The 18224-nt window shown below is 37.5% G+C and overlaps 1 protein-coding gene across 20 annotated transcripts in view; it reads left to right on the top strand.

The window, feature by feature from the left end:
- The window catches only part of DLG2 (discs large MAGUK scaffold protein 2), a 1729700-nt gene that overhangs the window by 1201781 nt on the left and 509695 nt on the right, over nt 1-18224 (top strand). For all 20 annotated transcript variants that reach the window (XM_031460460.2, XM_031460461.2, XM_031460455.2 and 17 more), the window contains one exon: nt 11797-11966. In XM_031460460.2, the coding sequence (XP_031316320.1) occupies nt 11797-11966 (170 nt within the window). The remainder of the gene's footprint in view (nt 1-11796; nt 11967-18224) is intronic.

Raw genomic sequence — 18224 nt, 5'->3', positions numbered from 1 at the left:
GGATTTGAGTAAGTTATTTAACTTGTCTGGTCCTCAGTTTTCCCATTACATAATACAGCAATCTGCCCAGCATATTTTTAGGCTTTAAGAATGAAACAAAATATTGTTGGGGTGTTATATAAACACTTACTCTTCCCAGAGGTCACTACCTTTGTTGTCACAGGAGTTCCAGGAAATGTGTGGTTTAACTTTTGGACCCCTTTCTGATCCTCTTTATCTTCTAGGAGCTTCTTTCTTCTGCTGCCCTGGTGCCTATGGCTTCTTCTAATAAGTTCTTCCACGAAATTGCCCCTCAAAGAGTCCCCTGATCTACCCAAGCTCTAAAATGAAGTCCCATAGTCTCCATGGACAATTGTGCATAATGTGTGGATGACTGTCTCTGTATTTTGAAAGAGAAATTTATTAATTCAAAGAAACCCATTTACCGAAAGCACGAAGATATTTGTGAGCAATGATGCCCTTTCTGGTGCCCCTAATCCTCCTGGCTGCCATCCCCAGGCCTGTGAATTTTAACTCCAGAGCTGAGAACAACTTTAAGGGACTGAGTATACCACTTGTGAACACCCATTCCACCATTAAATCAGGGAGCTCCAGTTCTAGCTTTATGAATCACAAAAGATCACCAGCAATTTCAAAATGTGTTATGACTTTTCAACGCAAAATTAATTTGAATTTATTTCATGAAATGTCATTTAGCCTAGAAAAAGATGAGGGGTGTAGATATTATGAAATCACATGAACAGTAACAGCTGATTATTGTAGCTCAGAAAAAGGTCAGGAAACAGCATCTCTAATCATCTACCCTCGACAATTAGTATCTCCAGGCAATTTAGCATTTTCTGCTATATAGAGAATTGCTCACAGTCTTTGCCAATGCTAAGTAATTCCAATAATTATGGGTTTGGATAGAAGAAGGTCTTCAAACTAGAGTTATCAGAATTCATATTTGGGCAGCAAGACTGTATGTACTTTATTGTTGATGAACCCAATTCAAACTAGGTAGAATTACAATTCATTCATTCATCTCATCATTCATCCGTTAATTTGTTACTCAACTATTCATCGGGTCCCTGCTCTGGGTTGCCACTGTCCTAGGCACCAAGCATAAAATGGTCAACAAGACAGACAAGGTTCCTGCTCTAAGGAACTGACATTTTCATCTGGGCAGAAGATAAGCACATTTACAAAAGATCATAAGTAATAAATTCTATGCGGAAAATGAAGCAGAGCAATGGAGATGAAAGGCTGGTGCTACTTTTACACTGAGTGATCAAGGAAGGCTTTCAAAGCTGGGGGAACAGTAAGTACAGTCCCTTAGGCAGGACTGAGGCTAGGCACATACTAAAAGGAAAAGTAGGGCCAGTGCAGCTGACGTGAAGGGGACGGAGGGGAGAGTGGTAGGAGCTGAGAACACAGGAACAAGTGGCAGCCAGGGCTTTGTGAGGCAGGTCAGGGGCTTGGATTTTATTTTACATAATACAGGAAGGGCTTGGAGGGCTTAACCCAGAGTTGAGTGACACTGTCTGATTTAAATTTTAAAATTATGCACTCTGGCTTCCATGTGGAGAATGTATTACAGAGAACAAGAGTAGAACCAGGCAGCCGGTGTGTCCAGGTAGAAGAGGTGGTGACTTGGACTGTGTGGTAGTAGCAGAAATGGAAAGAAATTGATGGATTGGGATATATTACAGAGTTAGAAGTAATTGATCTTGCTGAAGGAATGGATATGGAGGGTGAGGGAAGTAAAGGATTAAGGAAAACTGGGTGGATGGTGGTACCTTAGAGTGTGGAGAGTTGTGCCAACCACTGGTGGTAAAACAAGAAAACAGAGATCAGATTTCCTCATTCATAGAGCTCCATTCTAGTGGAGAGAGATATAAAAGATAAGTTATATAGGTGCCTTACTTGTTATTGAACTGTACAAATGCTGAAAAATGTTTCCCTGTAACAACTGATGAATTTACTCACCATGAGATTAATATTTACAATTTTAAGAATCTTTAAAAATGCTGAAAATTTTCTCTGAAATATTTTGTACATCTCAAACTGTTGAAATCACTTACGGTCAAATCTGTATTTGCTCTGCATAAGTAGAAGGGCACAGAACATCAATTGGCTCATAAGATACTGCACACTTCCCATGAGGGGACATGAAGACACACATGTTATATACATGGTAAGTGAAGAACAGTTCAAAATAAGGGGCAAGGTTACAAGCAGTTTGCCACATGATACACTTGAATTCTTGCTTATGGTTCCATCCTCGTCTTTCTATGAAAATTGAGCTCCAAGAATTAAAATAAGTGTATGAATAATAATTTGAAAGGAAAACCTAAACTCTCAAGATTGAAAGATGTGCTTAAGCTCAAACTAGTCTTGTATGTAAGTGATACAGGCTGCTGTCCTGGTGATATGATTTGGGATCTTCTTGTAAATCTCCTCCTCCCCACCTCCTACATCAGGAGCCATCAGTATCTTTCTCATTCACCACTGTGTCCTCAGTGCCTACAGAGTACCGGGCACTATGTAGTAGATGGTCAATAAATATTGGTTGAATATGTGTGTATATTATATATTTCAACTAGTATTTAAGTTCTTTTCCTTAGTGAGCAGTTTTGTTTAGACTTTACCCTCTCACTGGGGTTCTTCCTTTATTTTTTAATTAAAATAAGCCTGTGAATGACAGCCTGTTTCTTAGGGTAATTAAATTTGAGTTGATTCAGTTTACTGCAGGAGAAATGAGAGGACATGAATTCTCATGAGACAAGGTTACTGACAGGATGAGGGAAAGTATGGATATTAGCAGCAGAGGTGTCATTATTAACTTTCCCATTTATGAAATTCATTGATTTATTTATCAGACATATTCAGTGCCAGCTCTGTACCTGGCCCCAGTGTAGGCACTGAAGATACAGAAGTGAATAAAATAAGGTTCCTCTCCTCAAATGATTCATGATACATAAGGTAGAGATAAACATTCAAACAAAGTATTTTCTCCTTTTCCTCACTTCCCACATCCAATCCATCACTATATCTAGTGATATAATTGTAATTGGCCCTCTCATCTGTCCCTTTCTCCCTGTCTTTATTGCTGCTGGTCTAATCCAGGCCACCATATCTTTTTTTAGGATTATATAATAGCCTCCAACAACAATCCTTGCCTTCTTTTACTCTAACTGCCCCATAACCCCAAGTCTAACCGGTCTGCACATCTCTATATTGTACCTAGAAAGCTCTTTCAAAAACACTCTTTTAGCTTTAAGTACTACAGTGGCTTTCCATTGTCTTTAGGTTCAAGTCCAATTCCTTAGCATGCCTTGCAAGGGCCTTCAGGACTCGATCTCTGCTCCTCACCTCACCAGCCACTAAACTGTCTGGAACACTTCTCCCTCTCTCTGTTCACCTGGCTAACTCCTATTTGACCTTCAGATCTCAGCCACCTCAGTTGCTCCAAGTTTTCCTTGACCTCCCTAATCCTGACAAAGGTCTCCCATTATATGCTCCTGCAACACCTAAATCTCTCTTGCCATAGCTCTTATTATACTGAAGTTTAGTAGTTTGTTTTACCATCTCCCCTATTAAACTGTAAAGCCACCTCAGAATGGACATTAGTCTTGGAAAATGGGTAGAGTACTCAGGCAAATGTGGGATCTGGAGGTGGCTACTCCAGGCAGGGGGAGAAGCCTGAGTCACGAACTTGCGTGGTGTTTGAAGAAACTATACTGATGCAGCAAGAGACTAGCCTGGGAGGTGAATAGCAACCAGATATGGAAAGACTTGTGTTATGTGAAGAAGGCCTTTGAGCTTTATCCAGAAAGGCAGGTGGACTCAGCCTGGGTTCCACAGAGCCCACTGAAGAGTGCTACCACTGGGCCACAGGAAGCCTTTATGTGAATTAGAAAAAGATACCCACTTCAGGAGCACAAGTCATTGCCAATGTGCTTGGCTTGGAGAAAGGGCTTGCCCTGGATTTCCTTCAGTACTCACTAGCCCCCGCTCAGTCATACATGGTGCCCTGACCCTGGATTCCTCCCAGCCCTCTGAGGGGTCACAAACAAGGGCCTTACAACAAGCTGTGCTGTGTTCTCTTCCCTCCTTGCCACAGAAATCACAGAAACTCTGCCTTTGTCACATACAAACAATTATAAATAACATGTGGCTTCTGAGTAAGATTTCATTTGAAGGAAGGGTTTCTTTGCTTAGATTTTTTTAATGTTTGAAGGTCTGCTGTAGGCAATGGAAAACAATGGAAGACTGTTAAAACAGGGAAATAAAGCAGTCAGGTATATTTTCAATAACACCATTCTCGCAATAAAATGGAAGATAAATTGTAAAGGGCAAAGCTAGAAACAAGGAAGCTGGCTACAAATTTTTTTCCAGAATCTAGGTGATTGACAATAAGAGCCAAAGTAGGATAAGTGGGTATAAAGGAAAAGTCTGAATCTAAAAAATGATGCGACAGATTGGATGTGTGGCTGAGAGAGAGGGAGAACTCCCCATTTTGGATGATGGAATGATTTACCTTGATAGAGAATAAAAAGTACAGAGCTGTCCATGGAGGGAGGATAAGGATAATTTGGCATTCTGCTCCATTGAGGTGCATTCCAGGCTTTTAAGTAAAGATAGGTGACAGGCTGAGTTCACCTTGAATTTAGATTTATAGAACACCAGAGCTAGAAAAGAATTGTAATACCATTGAACTCAACAGAGAGACCAAAAAAAAAAAAAAAAAAAAGGAAAGTGGCAGAATGAGGATTAGAATTCACATCTGGTTCATAATTTACTGCTCCTGGTGCCTCTCAACTTTTCACTGAAATGTTCATCAATATCACAAATTCAAATCAAATTAGAATGAGAAAATGTAAAGTTATTGATTTCCTATATGCTAATCCACATCAATTTCTAGGATTGGAATAGATCTGAATAGAGGCGAAGAAGAAATCAAAGCCAACATTGGCAAATGTGTTTCTTAATGTATAATACTTAATTTTAGGTTCTGCACGGATACCAAATCAGTCTATAGCTTTTTTTTTTTTTTTTTTAATGAAAATCCACCGTGTATTTGCACTTCCAGCATTGTGGGCAGTGAGGATTTGAGTGATTAGGAAACCTTTCATGAGGCTGGGGAGTGTAAGCTTGCCCTTGAGTGAGGCTGGTTCAAGTTGGACATTTGGGAGGCGGAAAGCACCATGAAATAAAATGCAGAGGCAGGAATAAGCTTGTTATATTTCGGGGACAGTGAGGATGTGGATTGACTAGAGCCTGAGCTTGAGAGGTACAAAAAAAAGGTTAGACTTAGAGGCCCTTCAGTCACACTCATTTATTCTTCAGGGACAACGGTGTAGCAGACACTAGGAATACAAAGATAAACACAGCTTTTATTTGATATGAGTTAAGTAACTCTTGATGAATTTTGAGGGGAGAGGAAATGTTGATAGAGTTGCTCTAAGAAGTTGAAACTGAGCTGAGCTTACACGTAGGGTGAAGTAGAGAGGAATTAGGTAACATAGCATCAGGAAAACCAGCTAGAAACCTACTGCATGAATCCAGATGGAAGGTACCAGACCTCATTTCTTGAAAGTTGACATGCAGTCCTGTCTGTGGTCAGAGTGTTGGACTGAGTGGACTAAGTAATCTCCAATCCTATGAGCCTCACTCTTGAAAATTCCTATTTAGTGCCTCTCTCCCACATTGCACTCACCAAGGTACCTGGCTCGAGATTTGTTACTGGACTCTGCTTTTCTGGGAAAATGCCAAAAGACCAATCACTGATGCTGAAATAGCAATTTCTTCCTCCAGTGTGGAAAGCTGTGATCTTTCCCAGATGACAGCTGCAGAGAATCCGGCAAGCGTATTATATAAGGGAAATGAAGTGGCAAATGGAGAGAGAAAAACAGTCTATTCACTGTAGGAGATGGCGTCTATGGATCATAAACCCAAGTTACTGTCACCCAGAATTAGAGATGAGGGCAGGAGTCCTATTTTTAAAATGTAGAATGGAGTGGTTATCAGTTGGTCTTTGCTGTAGGGAAAGAGTCTCATATAAAATGAGTGCTGGAAAATGGCTCGCATACACGCAGTCTCACAGTGTGGCAGCTGTGGTCTCCTGGTCCATATTCCCTTAGAGACTTCATTCTAAATAATGAACAGCTGCAACACTGAGGGGATTGGGTCCAGAGTCAGCACTCAGAACTTCTGTCGTAGTCAGCTGGCTCTACGTAAGATTGAGTTCCCCCATTCTTTTTAGAGTGAACTAACACTAGCCAAGTTGAGTGACCCTTTACAACCTTGAGCAATGGTTATTAGAGGAAAGTCCCAGACCAATGTCACCAGCATCACCTAGAAACTTGTTAGAAATATGACTCCTCTATCCTGCTGCAGACCTACTGGATCAGAAACTCTCTGGGGGTGGAGCCCAGCAATCTATGATTTAATAAGCCCTCCAAGTAACTCTAATTCACTCTAAAGTTTGAGAACCATTTCTAAACCTAGTCCTAAAGTTCAGAAATCTAATTCTAAAACTGAGAACTAGATTTTGTTTGAGAACAAAATCTAGGTTTTGTTATTTGGCTTGGCTTTAAAGCTTTCTAGTATGATCCTTGATCCTACTGATGGTCAGCAGTTGGTATTGGTCGTGAAGTAAGTCCCAAAATTACTTTCAACAAGCTAGAGATATAGATGGTGCAGTGTGTGAGCTTTGAGATTCCCTAGACAATACTTACTGTCGTTGTAGACCTCTTTTAGCTTCAGTTTCTGTTGTAAAATGAAGCAGTATCTACCTTTAGTGTTTCTGTTTAAGCAGATTAGTACATAGTAAAAATATATCCCACTGTGTGCCAAGCATCACACCGTTTCAACAAACCAAAGGCCACAGTTCAGGATAATAAGCGCATTTCAGTGCTTTTGTAAATACTGTATTTTTCTAAACACAATTGTACACTTAATTAAATTTGAATAGCAAACACAAGTAATTTTTGAGTTTAAGTATATCCCAAACATGGTATAGAACATATATGAAAAAGTATTTATTTATCTGAATTATAATTATCCTTGTTTTTATCTGAAATCCAGATTTAACTGGGTATCCTATAATTTGATTTGCTAACTCTGGTAAGCTTATCAGTATTTTGTACTGGCTACCTGGTGGAGGAATACTGGACTAGCCAATTGAGCCAGGGATGACTTCCCAGAAGACAAGATAAACTTGAATTGTATTAAAAGGAAGACAGGAACGAGCTAAGGGAGATAGCACATGCAGAGTGCTGGCTGCAAAGTCTGCCTGTTAGTTAGAAATTTTTGTTGGTGAATAACGAAGGTCCACCCAAGCTTGCTTGTTCAAAAAGGGGAATGAATCAGAAGGAGACTTGGAGGATCCTCTGAAAGTCGAGACTGTATTGGACAACTAAGACCCAGGAAGGACAGCCATGAACTGAAGCACTGTGGGGAGTCCATGGGGAGCCTTCCTTCTCCCTGACGTCTGTACTTCTTTCCATACATTTGCTTTGTTCCCATCTTCCTGCAAACAAGCTTTTGCCACTTTTCAGTCAGTGCAGAAGAAATGGTTCCAATATTAAGCTTTCAAGCTTCAATTTCTCCTGTTTAGATAGAACCTCTGAATCTCATAGTTTCAATTCCAGATTCCCCGAAACAGGGACTGTCAAATGTGACAAGTGAGCCGTGAGAAGCTGTATGAACCTGTCACTCCTCCTGCAACCTTGTGAATGTTTGTTAGAGAAATAGGGCCAGCAGCTACTACTCCATCAACATGTTATCTGATGCTTCCAAAACATTAGTCCTTTTCCTTTCCTAAAAAAACTGTTAAATTATGCTGATTTTTTAATTATTTTATTCTCAGTTTTAGTGGACTAATAGCACCTAATGAGGTCAATGAAATAAATGGATTTTTAAAGTGAGAAGTTTCAGCAAGGAGGAACCTTAGTCAGCGGTGGATTTCAGATATCCTCAATGAACTTTTAACACATGCTTCATGAGAGGGCACAGGAAGACAGCAGGCAGACATAATTAAGTACATTTAGAAAAGGTCATAATGTTTTGAAGCCATTTGTGTCCATCTCTATGTATGTGTGTGTGTGTCTGTGGTATTTTTTCCTTTCCTCTGTTTGATAATGTAAAGCACTAGTCTTTTCTTAAAGTTTTGAGTATCTATTATTTGTTCTTAATGTACCTTTTGTGACTCTAGGAATAAAAGAAAAATTAGGCATTTTTGCCACCTTAACCCTGAGAGCCTTTCTGGTGTCATTATAGTTCACACAAAATCTATGCCGTTATTCTTTTTAAACAGATTCTGATTTTTATAAATGATTGATTGATCTCTTTAAGTGCATACAATATAATTCCCCAGCTAGTGTTTTCCATTTGATGATGTATTATTGTATTTCACCCAGCACATTAAACATTGATCAGCTTTCTCTGTGATGTGGCCCTTTGGTCTGTAATTAATTCATCTTTTTGACCAAAGAGAGTAGGACTAAGTGGAGCCGATAAAAAGAATCCAATCAGGAATACTCCCTACTTTATAACCAATAGCTGCTGCAAAGTTAACTTTCAGACCTGTGACCTAACGCCTCCTTCTGAATCAAGCCTTGAGGAGGTCTGAGTGTGGCTGGGTGTGGTCACGTGTGTGGAGTGTGGCAAGGACAGAGTAGGCATGAGCTGGTGGGAATCCTGCCAAGTGTACTAATCCTTAGAGGCTTTCTTCAAGGCTATCATAAAGCTATAGTTTGTATCAGAACAACTGTTTTCTTGGTGGTGGGGGAGGGGGAAGATGAAAAGGGCAATTAAGTTACACTCTCTGAAACAAGACTTACTAAACGCCTGATTTTTACGGTTTTCCTTCCTCCCAGATGCCATTCATTGTATCTCTTCCTCTCTTCTTCATAAAACAAGTTTCAAAAATCCCTTCGGTGTCCTGATTGTAGCTCTCTTCCTTTCTCTCCCTTCAGTACTTTTTTCTCCACTATAGTCTTGTCACATCTTTTCTTATGCAAGCCGTTCTTGTCTCTTTCATAACTGTAATAGCCTACTATTTTCCAGGCACGGTGCTAAATATTTCACATGCATCATCCTATTTAGTCTAGACAGCAATCTTGTTATCCCTATTTGCATTTGAAAAAAACAGAGTCTTCGAGATGTCAAGTGACTTGCTCAGAGTCACACAGCTCTGAAATTCTAGAGCTGAGACAAGCTCCCAGTTGTCTCTAGTTGTGGCCTACGTTCTTAGGCTCTCTATGGTGATGTGTGTCCACTATAGAACTTCTGGAAGAAGCAAAAAATAGAAATATGCTTTTTAAAACATTCATAATTTCCACATCCACAAAGAACCAGAGCTGAAACTTTGTTATCTTTTTTTTCCAGTATTTTTAATGCATAATGAACAGATTTTTAAACAATTTTTAACACATAGATTTGGTGATTATTTTTAATGAATTAATATCTTTAAAGATTATACAGGGGAGGGTACATAGCTCAGTGGTGCAGTGCATGCTTAGCATGCACGAGGTCCTGGGTTCAATCCCCAGTACTTCCACTAAAGATAAAAAAAATAAAATAAGCTTAGTTACCTCCCCCCCCCAAATAAATAAATAAAAGTAAAAAAAGTAAAAACTCCAAGGGCAGATAGCCCTGGCTGCCTTAAAAAAAATGTATAAAATTGCAAATCTTATTTTACGACAGAACATACTTTAATACCTAATGAAGGAGAATAGATATTACATGCTATTTTAAATATCTTCAAAGTGGAACAAATAACTTTTAAGTATTTGACTTTTCAGTGATACTATATATATTCCAGAATATCTGTTTAGTACAAATTTTAGATGTGATTCTGTGGACATGTTAATGATGAAATGTTCTTTTTCTTTCTAAGATATATTCTATAAGGAAATGTACTAGAATGTCCAAAGGAAATGAGACTAAAAAAAGGTTAAAGTTAAACCTTTTGTTTTGGTCCACAAAAATTATAGATTTATTTTGTATTGTAGACTTATATCTGAAACAACAAGCTCTGAAAGAGTGAAACCACCAACTTAATTACATGGGTGAAGTAAGGAGGAAATTTGTATGTAAATGGCTTTCTAATACAATGGATCAGAAATATGATGAAGGCTTCACTTTTTACTGAGACAGTGTCATGTGAGTTTGAAGCTAGTGATATATTTATGTTTCAAAGTGAATTCAAGTGGTACCTTTACTCACAAAGATTATCTACTAGTAGAGAAAGCAAATTAATTCTAAATAGCTATGACCCTCCAGCCCTATGCTGTTTCAAGTGTTTAAGAAGAAGGGAAGTTGAGTGCCCTAGTTTGGCTTGATATTTTTTCTTTTCTATTTTAAGAATTTGAATAAAAACTCCTCCCTCACAATCCTTTTTTAAAATTTATTTAAAACAATCAACTCTGAGTAACTTTGTATTGGCATAGGCTCTACAAAAAGACAAAACTAGGTTGGAATCATGCCCCTGCCCTCACCAACACTGTGACCTTGTCAGTAAAATTTCATTGTCTACAAAATGAGAATCAATGTTTTATAAATGGTTTGATTTAAATATGAGCCAGTAAGTGAAGTGACTAGAATGATATGATATGGCACATAGTAGACCCTTTAAAAATTTCAATTTCCATTCTGTTCTCCTTTCAACAAATTCTTGAGCACAGCATCTTTGACTCACCTATCAATCCGTATATTTTACCCATACATCCGTATATTTATCTATCTGGTTATTCCTCTCACTAACTCTAGGCATGCTTACTCTCTTTTAATGGGAAAGTTCAAAGAGATGAAGTGACTTGACTGTGGTCACGCAGCTGGTACAGAGCTGGAACCCAAATCCACACCTCCTGACTGCTAGTCCGGTGTTCTTAGCGCACTAAAGCTGCCTACTTCATCCACGTGTTCAGGAAAAAAAACATCTGATTTAGGATGTGATTCCTAGCAATTGACAATTAAGGATTCTACTGTATACAAAAGGAAAAAAAATTAGTAGAATTTGAATAGATGTAACATCCAGAATTTTTTGTTTTAATGTCAACCACTCCCTTCTATAGAAAGCAGTGTTTTAAGTTATGATTAGTATTCTGAGCACAGGGTGATGGTAAACATCATGTTTTTGCATTATCATGAGATGACAAAATTACCCACTCTCGAAGGACCAGCTGCCACAGGGCGGCTGGCACCCGTGATGCCTACATTCTCGAAACTATTCTAATTGGTAGTTTTCCATGATTCTTTTTTTTTTTTAGTCAGAGAGGAAATGTATATGTAAACCTATTCAAGCCATAGCATCTGTTACGATGAGATGACATCACTGAGTCTTAGTAAGTGAAATTGTTCTGTCTCAAGAATTTGAAGCTAATCAAGGTTCTCATTGAGCCAAGAGTTCCTGAAACTTAGCTCCTCAAACATGTACAGAGATGTTATGGACAAAAAAGATAGGGAAATTCTTCCCCTGCTTTTTATATACTTTCACTACTGTGGTATAACTTAAAATTGATGTGCACAACATACATGAAACTGTTCATCACATTACATATATGTAGTCCTAAAAGAAAAAGAGGAAATGTTGAAATAGGAATACGTGAGATCATATCCAGTCTCTCATCAAATCGCTGACAGCTTTAGACAAAGAACTTAACCACTTGGAGCAGCTCTCTATACTGTGGATAATAAATCTTATTCCACAAGATTATGAATAGTTCCAATAGTTAAGAGTATTATAAATCAACAGTTGTGCACTGCTAACACTAACCACCATTTCTGCTCTATTTTCCTTTCTTTCAGGGTCAATGATTGTATCTTGCGGGTGAACGAGGTCGATGTGTCCGAGGTTTCCCACAGTAAAGCGGTGGAAGCCCTCAAGGAAGCGGGCTCCATCGTCCGGCTGTACGTGCGTAGACGACGACCCATTTTGGAGACTGTTGTGGAAATCAAACTGTTCAAAGGCCCTAAAGGTAATAGAAACATAAATAACTCACAGTAGGACAGCGGTGACAAACTATTTGGCTTAAGTTTATGCTATAACCCACCTATGAGGTAGTCTGTTCTTTTATTCTTTGACAGTCGGTGCTTACCGTGAGATTTGAAATCCTACCTTAACGGTAGGTTTTTAAAGAGAGTAAAAGAAACCAACACTGTAAATATGAACTCAGAGAAGGAAAGGACAGACGTATGAAGACATTTTCTTATAAACAATAACGACAACCACCATCTCAATTTTTCTATGTATTTTTCCTCTTACTGGATCATCATGACTTAGCTGGCATGTTAATACTTCCTAATTTTTCAGATACCAGTGGTAACCTCTCTCCTTTAGTAAAATGGTGGTATGAAAAATAGTAACTGAAATGGTCGATCCTGAAATAACAATTATCATAATTTCATAACACTGTTGTGATTTGTTTTGATTTTGTAATGCTCGTTTGTTGTACCCAACAAGTGCTACATAACATTTTATACTTGCAATAGTCAAAATAAGTTAAACTGTGTTTTTTTGAAATGTTCACAAATCTCTTGAGGAAATTGCAGTTACCTTGGGGTGGGGAATCACATAAACAGTGAGACGAATCATTATGTTAGTTTTTAAGAATAGTCCTTTGAGCTCTGCTTTTCAGAATGATGACATTTAATATTAGCTTAACAGTATTTCAGATTATTTTAGAAAAATCTAATAATTGATTTAAGAGTATTTTAAATATTTTAAAAGATTATGACTGGAGAGTTACTATACTCTTAGTAAATTATTTCTATTCCCCCTTAAAATCTATTTAATATCTAATGCTATATATAATTAAAAAAAATAAACACACCACCTTCTCTGGAAGGTAGTGGTGGGTGATATTTAAGATCTCATACCCAAGAGTCAGGCAGGACTGAGTTTGAAAGCTTTGTTCTAATGAGATTGAGAAAAAAGAAAAATACTAGAGTACTGACAGACACATCAATCAAATTTAGATTTAAAATATAAGCTAGTAACTGTTATTCTACTTTGGATTATCATTGAAATTTTATAAACACTTACCGTCTTGAAAAGGCATAATGTTCTTAAAATTATTTAGCTAATACAAAATCTTTTCATATTTGCTTCTACTGTCGATCTGTTTACTATTTATTGATTCCTTGAAAGTTCTTAATTTTTATAATTAAAATTAATCATTTTGACAAAAAATTAAAAATTAAAAAAAAAGCCTGGTTCTGCCACTTACTAGCAGAATGACAGTGGTTAGACCAATCCTCTTATTAAATGGGGATTATAATGGTAGCATGTATCTCATAAGGTTTATGAGAATTAAACATTTAACTAGTATCTGGCAGGTGGTGAGCAGAAAAGCTTGCTGGTTGAGTGCAGTCTCCAGAGCCAAAGTGCCTAAATTGTAACCCTAGCTCTTTAGCTCACTAGCTGTTTGACCTTAGGCAAATTGCTTAACCTCTCTGAGCCTTAATTTTCTCATTTACAAAATGCAAATAATAATAACACTTGCCCCTAGAAATGTTTTAAGGGTTAGATGAGTCAATATACATAAAGTGTTTAGAATAGTGGCTGGCACAAACTGCCGACAAGTATTAACTATACAGTATGTCCATGTTATTTGTAGTTTGCTGCATATCGTTTCAGCCTTTGCTACAAATGTTTGGTAATCTAATATTTAAAGATCCCTCATGAATTAATTTCAAATGCATTAAAATTACAGAATTAAATCCGGTGGCGGGGGGGCCAGGAGAAAAGCAGTAAAGCATTTCCATACCACAGTGTCTGGTGATATGAAGGAAGAGACGTCCTATCCTACACGTTTACTAAAATCATATTTGCAAGATGCTTTAAAGCTAAACCAACCAAATGAGCATTGCACTCTTTCAATTAAAAGGATATACTATATATAAATAACATGTGGATATTTCTACAATTAAATTAACAGCAATTATTCAGCACAACCTTAAGGCAAATACTAGTTTCAAACACTCAGCAAAGCATTACCATCCATTAGCAGCCTCCTGCTAGCTGAGTCACTCGATGACCTCCAGCTGCTCAGCAGAGCACTTAAAGGTTCTAGGGAATCGATAGCTACAAAAACTCCTTTAATTTTATCAGGAACACATTTTGGGGGGATCTTTATCTTTGGTACTAGGGCCCCCTTTTGGCTGGTTTACTTGTGTCTGAACTGTTTTCTCCTTTGAGCCAGGAGTAGGGCAGGAAATGCCCTGAGACAAAGAGGGGGGTGTGGGGACAGGTAAGCATTAACCAACCAGGAATGCCGAGGCAATAACCCAGTGAAAGTACACAGCATACCAGTGATGGGCTTGTTCTATTGAAGAGAGAACCAGGAAACTGCTAGGGTTAACTCTGCATCCCTGAAAGCAGGCTCCTGCCAGATTCCTATAGAGGGGTGTGGGCCTGTTGGTCCTGATGGAATTATGTTGAGTCAGTCATACTTTTTTGTTTTATCACCATACAAAGGTCACTGATGAGGTTTTATTTTTCCCTGTAAAGCACATTGATTTACAAAGAAAGAAAGAGTTTTGGTCATTGTTTAGATTCCTAATGCCTTCCCTGTGCCTTGATCACAGGAAGTGCTAAGTCAGAGTAAATTGAATAATTCAATTCTACACTAAATCAGATGATACCTTGCCATTTTATCATCCCTTGGCAACTCATAATTCTTTATTTTTGAATGATGATATATTTAAAAGAAATTTCTACCGATGTTCAACTCATACCATGGAAATTCTTATACAGTGGGAATGATGAAACTGAATCAGATGTGATTCTTTTATTTATTGAAGTATAGTCAGTTTACAATGTTGTGTTGATGATGTTGTGTACAGCACATGCATATACATACATATATTTGTTTTCATATTCTTTTTCATTAAAGGTTATTACAAGATATTGGATATAGTTCCCTGTGCTATACAGAAGAAATTTGGGTTTTTTTTAAATCTGTTTTTATAGTGGCTAACATTTGCGAATCTCAAAGTCCCAGATTTATCCATTACCACACTCTTTCCCCCAGTAACCATAAGATTATTTACTATGTCTGCGAGTCTGTTTCTCTGTTGCAGATGAGTTCATTAGTGTCCTCTTTTTTACTTTTTTTAATTTCTACGTATGAATGATATCGTATGGTATTTTTCTTTCACTTTCTTACTTCACTTAGAATGATGATCTCTAGGTCCATCCATGTTGCTGCAAATGGCATTATTTTATTCTTTTTATGGCTGAGTAATATTCCATTGTATAAATATACCAAAACTTCTTTATCCAGTCATCTGTCAATGGACATTTAGTTTGCTTCTACGTCTTGGCTATTGTATATAGTGCTGCTGTGAACATTGGGGTGCATATATCTTTTCAAATTAGAGTTCCCTCCAGATATATGCCCAGAAGTGGGATTGCTGGATCATATGGTAAGTCTACTTTTAATTTTTTAAAGAATCTCCATACTGTTTTCCATAGTGGCTGTACCAAACTACATTCCCACCAACAGTGTAGGAGGATTCCATTTTCTCCACACCCTCTCTAGCATTTACCGTTTTTTCACTTTTGAATAACGGCCATTCTAATTGGCGTGAGGTGATACCTCATTGCAGTTTTGATTTGCATTTCTCTGATAATTAGCGATATTTAGCATTTTTTCATGTGCCTTTTGGCCATTTGTTTGTCTTCATTGGAGAATTGCTTGTTTAGTCTTCTGCTTATTTTTGGATTGGGTTTTTTTTGTTGTTGTTGTTGTTAAGCTGTATGAAATGTTTGTATATTCTGGAAATTAAACCTTTGTTAGTCGTATCAATTGTGAATATTTTCTCCCATTCTGTAGGGTGTTGTTTTGTTTTATTTACGGTTTCCTTTGCTGTGCAAAAGCTTATAGGTTTAATTAGGTCCCATTTGTAAATTTTTTCTTTTATTTCTGTTGTCTGGGTAGACTGCTCTAGGAGAACATTGCTAAGATTTATGTCAGGGAATGTTTTGCCTATGTTTTGTTCTAGGAGGTTTATCATGTCTTGTCTTATGTTTAAGTCTTTAAGCCATTTTGAGTTTATTTTTGTGTATGTTGTGAGGGAGTGTTGTAATTTCACTGATTTTTCATTATAGCTTATTACAAGATACTGAATATAGTTCCCTGTGCTATACAGTAGAAACTTGTTACTTATCTACTTTATATATAGTAGTATCTGCAAATCTCGAACCCCCAGTTTATCCCTGGCCACCCCCTCAGATGTGATTTTTGATGGGAGAATCAGGAAAGTTCTAATGGGGAAGAGAGACATAAAGGCAATACACTTTAATGCTGGGCAGAATGAAATCAGCTCTGTGATGGAACTTGAGCCATAATTCTAATTGAGCAAAGAGGAAGATGTGATTCATCTTAACCAGGAGAACCAAATTTCTCCAAAGAATTTAAAATTTAACATGTGCTCATAGGCCCTTATCTGCTCTTCACTGAGCATGTGGGCATTCTCTATAGTAACCATCAACACTCAGCCAGCTGGCCTAAGTAGCCTCAATTATGTGCATAGAATACAAAGCAGCTAGATGTGTTAATTAATTTAGTCCTTCAGTGATTCAACAAATGTTTATTAAGTATTTATTATGGACTTGACAAAGACCCAGACAACAAGGATTCACAAAGAAAACAGAGTTCTTGCTCAAGAAAATTATATAGACTGATGTAGAAAACACCAATCGTATAAATTGGGAAACATGCTGTAAATGAACGTAAAAGATTGTGTTCAATTAAATAGTGGATCAAAGAAGACTTCCCTGAGGAAGCACCACTTAAGCTAAATTTTGAAATATGAATAAAAATGGAAGTTAGCTGGGTCAAGTGTGGAGGGGAGTATCCAGACAGAAGTAAAAGCATATGTGTATGAAGACCTCAGTGCAGGAAATATTTTGGTACCTTCCCAGGAACTAAAAGAAGTCAACCATGACTGGAGTTTAGTGACAAGATAGTGAATGACAGAAAAGATACCATCAAAGTAAGCAGGGCTCAGACAATGCACAGCTTTGTTGACCATATTTACAGACTTGTTATTTTATTTCAAGTGCCATGGGAAGTTCTTGCAAAATTTTTAGCGTGTGATAGGATCTAATTTGTTGTTTTTAGAAGATCATTCAGTTTCTGTGAAGAAAACACACTGAAGTGGACAAGAGTGGGAGCAGAGATCAGTTCGGGGTCACTTGGAGAAGGTAGAGAAAGGTGGATGGATTCAAGCTCTCTGTTGGAGATATAACTGATGCCACTTGTTAATAATTGATAATTGTGGAACATGTCTAAGGATGAGGCCCACTTTTCCAATTAAGCAGTCAAATGGATTGGGGTGCCATTTTCCAGGTGGGAAAGACTGTGGACATGTTGAGAAGCCTGTGGTGCATCTGAAAAGGAGATCTCAAGGAGGCAGAGCAAGAAAACATCTGTCTGAAAACCCTGCCAAATTAATACTCTGAATTTTTACTACATTTTTATCAAATATTTGGAGTTGGAGAAATATCTGAATAATTGACTTTCTTAGTTCTCACCCATAATCTTTAATATAAAAATTATGAATATGAGTACTTTAGCTATTTTGAACAGTTATAAACATTTAGTAGATCTTTTTTTAGACATTCATTGTGCGCAGACTATTTTTGTTTTGAAATTGTTTTTGGTTTTGTTTGTTTGTTTTGACATGGGACAGAAGATAATCAGTGTTATTCCTTCTTGTTATGTAGATGCAATATTATGGAATTCCCTGAGAAAATAATTTGAGGTAGAATTAAATTTACAGTTTTTCAGTTTATACCCTTATGTTTATTCCATCTATTGTAAAATTACTAATTCTGAGATGACCTTTGATATATGTGATTTGTCTTTACAGCAGTGCTAATCTTCCCAATACTCAATTAGAATCATCTGTCTGATGGTTATGGCCATGTAGCTCAGTAATGAATATTCAGGTAAAGTCCACTACTGATTTAGAATGTCTCTTAACAATATATAAAAATTTCCCTGACCTCACAGTTATAGATTTGGTCACTGCAAGCAGCTGGGGTATCTGTGGGCAGTCAGTTGAGAGAAAAAAAAAAAAGGGGGTAATGATGTATAGGAAATAGTGATTAGGCAAATCTATTTAGACTTGCCAAGCAACCAAAAATATGCAAGGAAGAAAATCTGAAGTGTGCATGTGGTTTCCCAGGAAATAGGTTTATAAGAGAAGTCTTTCTAGTGACTTTC

Source organism: Camelus dromedarius, chromosome 12, assembly GCF_036321535.1.
Source record: "Camelus dromedarius isolate mCamDro1 chromosome 12, mCamDro1.pat, whole genome shotgun sequence".
In the NCBI taxonomy this organism is placed as follows: domain Eukaryota; kingdom Metazoa; phylum Chordata; class Mammalia; order Artiodactyla; family Camelidae; genus Camelus; species Camelus dromedarius.
The sequence above is the reverse complement of the archived record's forward strand: the minus strand, read 5'-3'. Positions and strand labels throughout refer to the sequence as shown.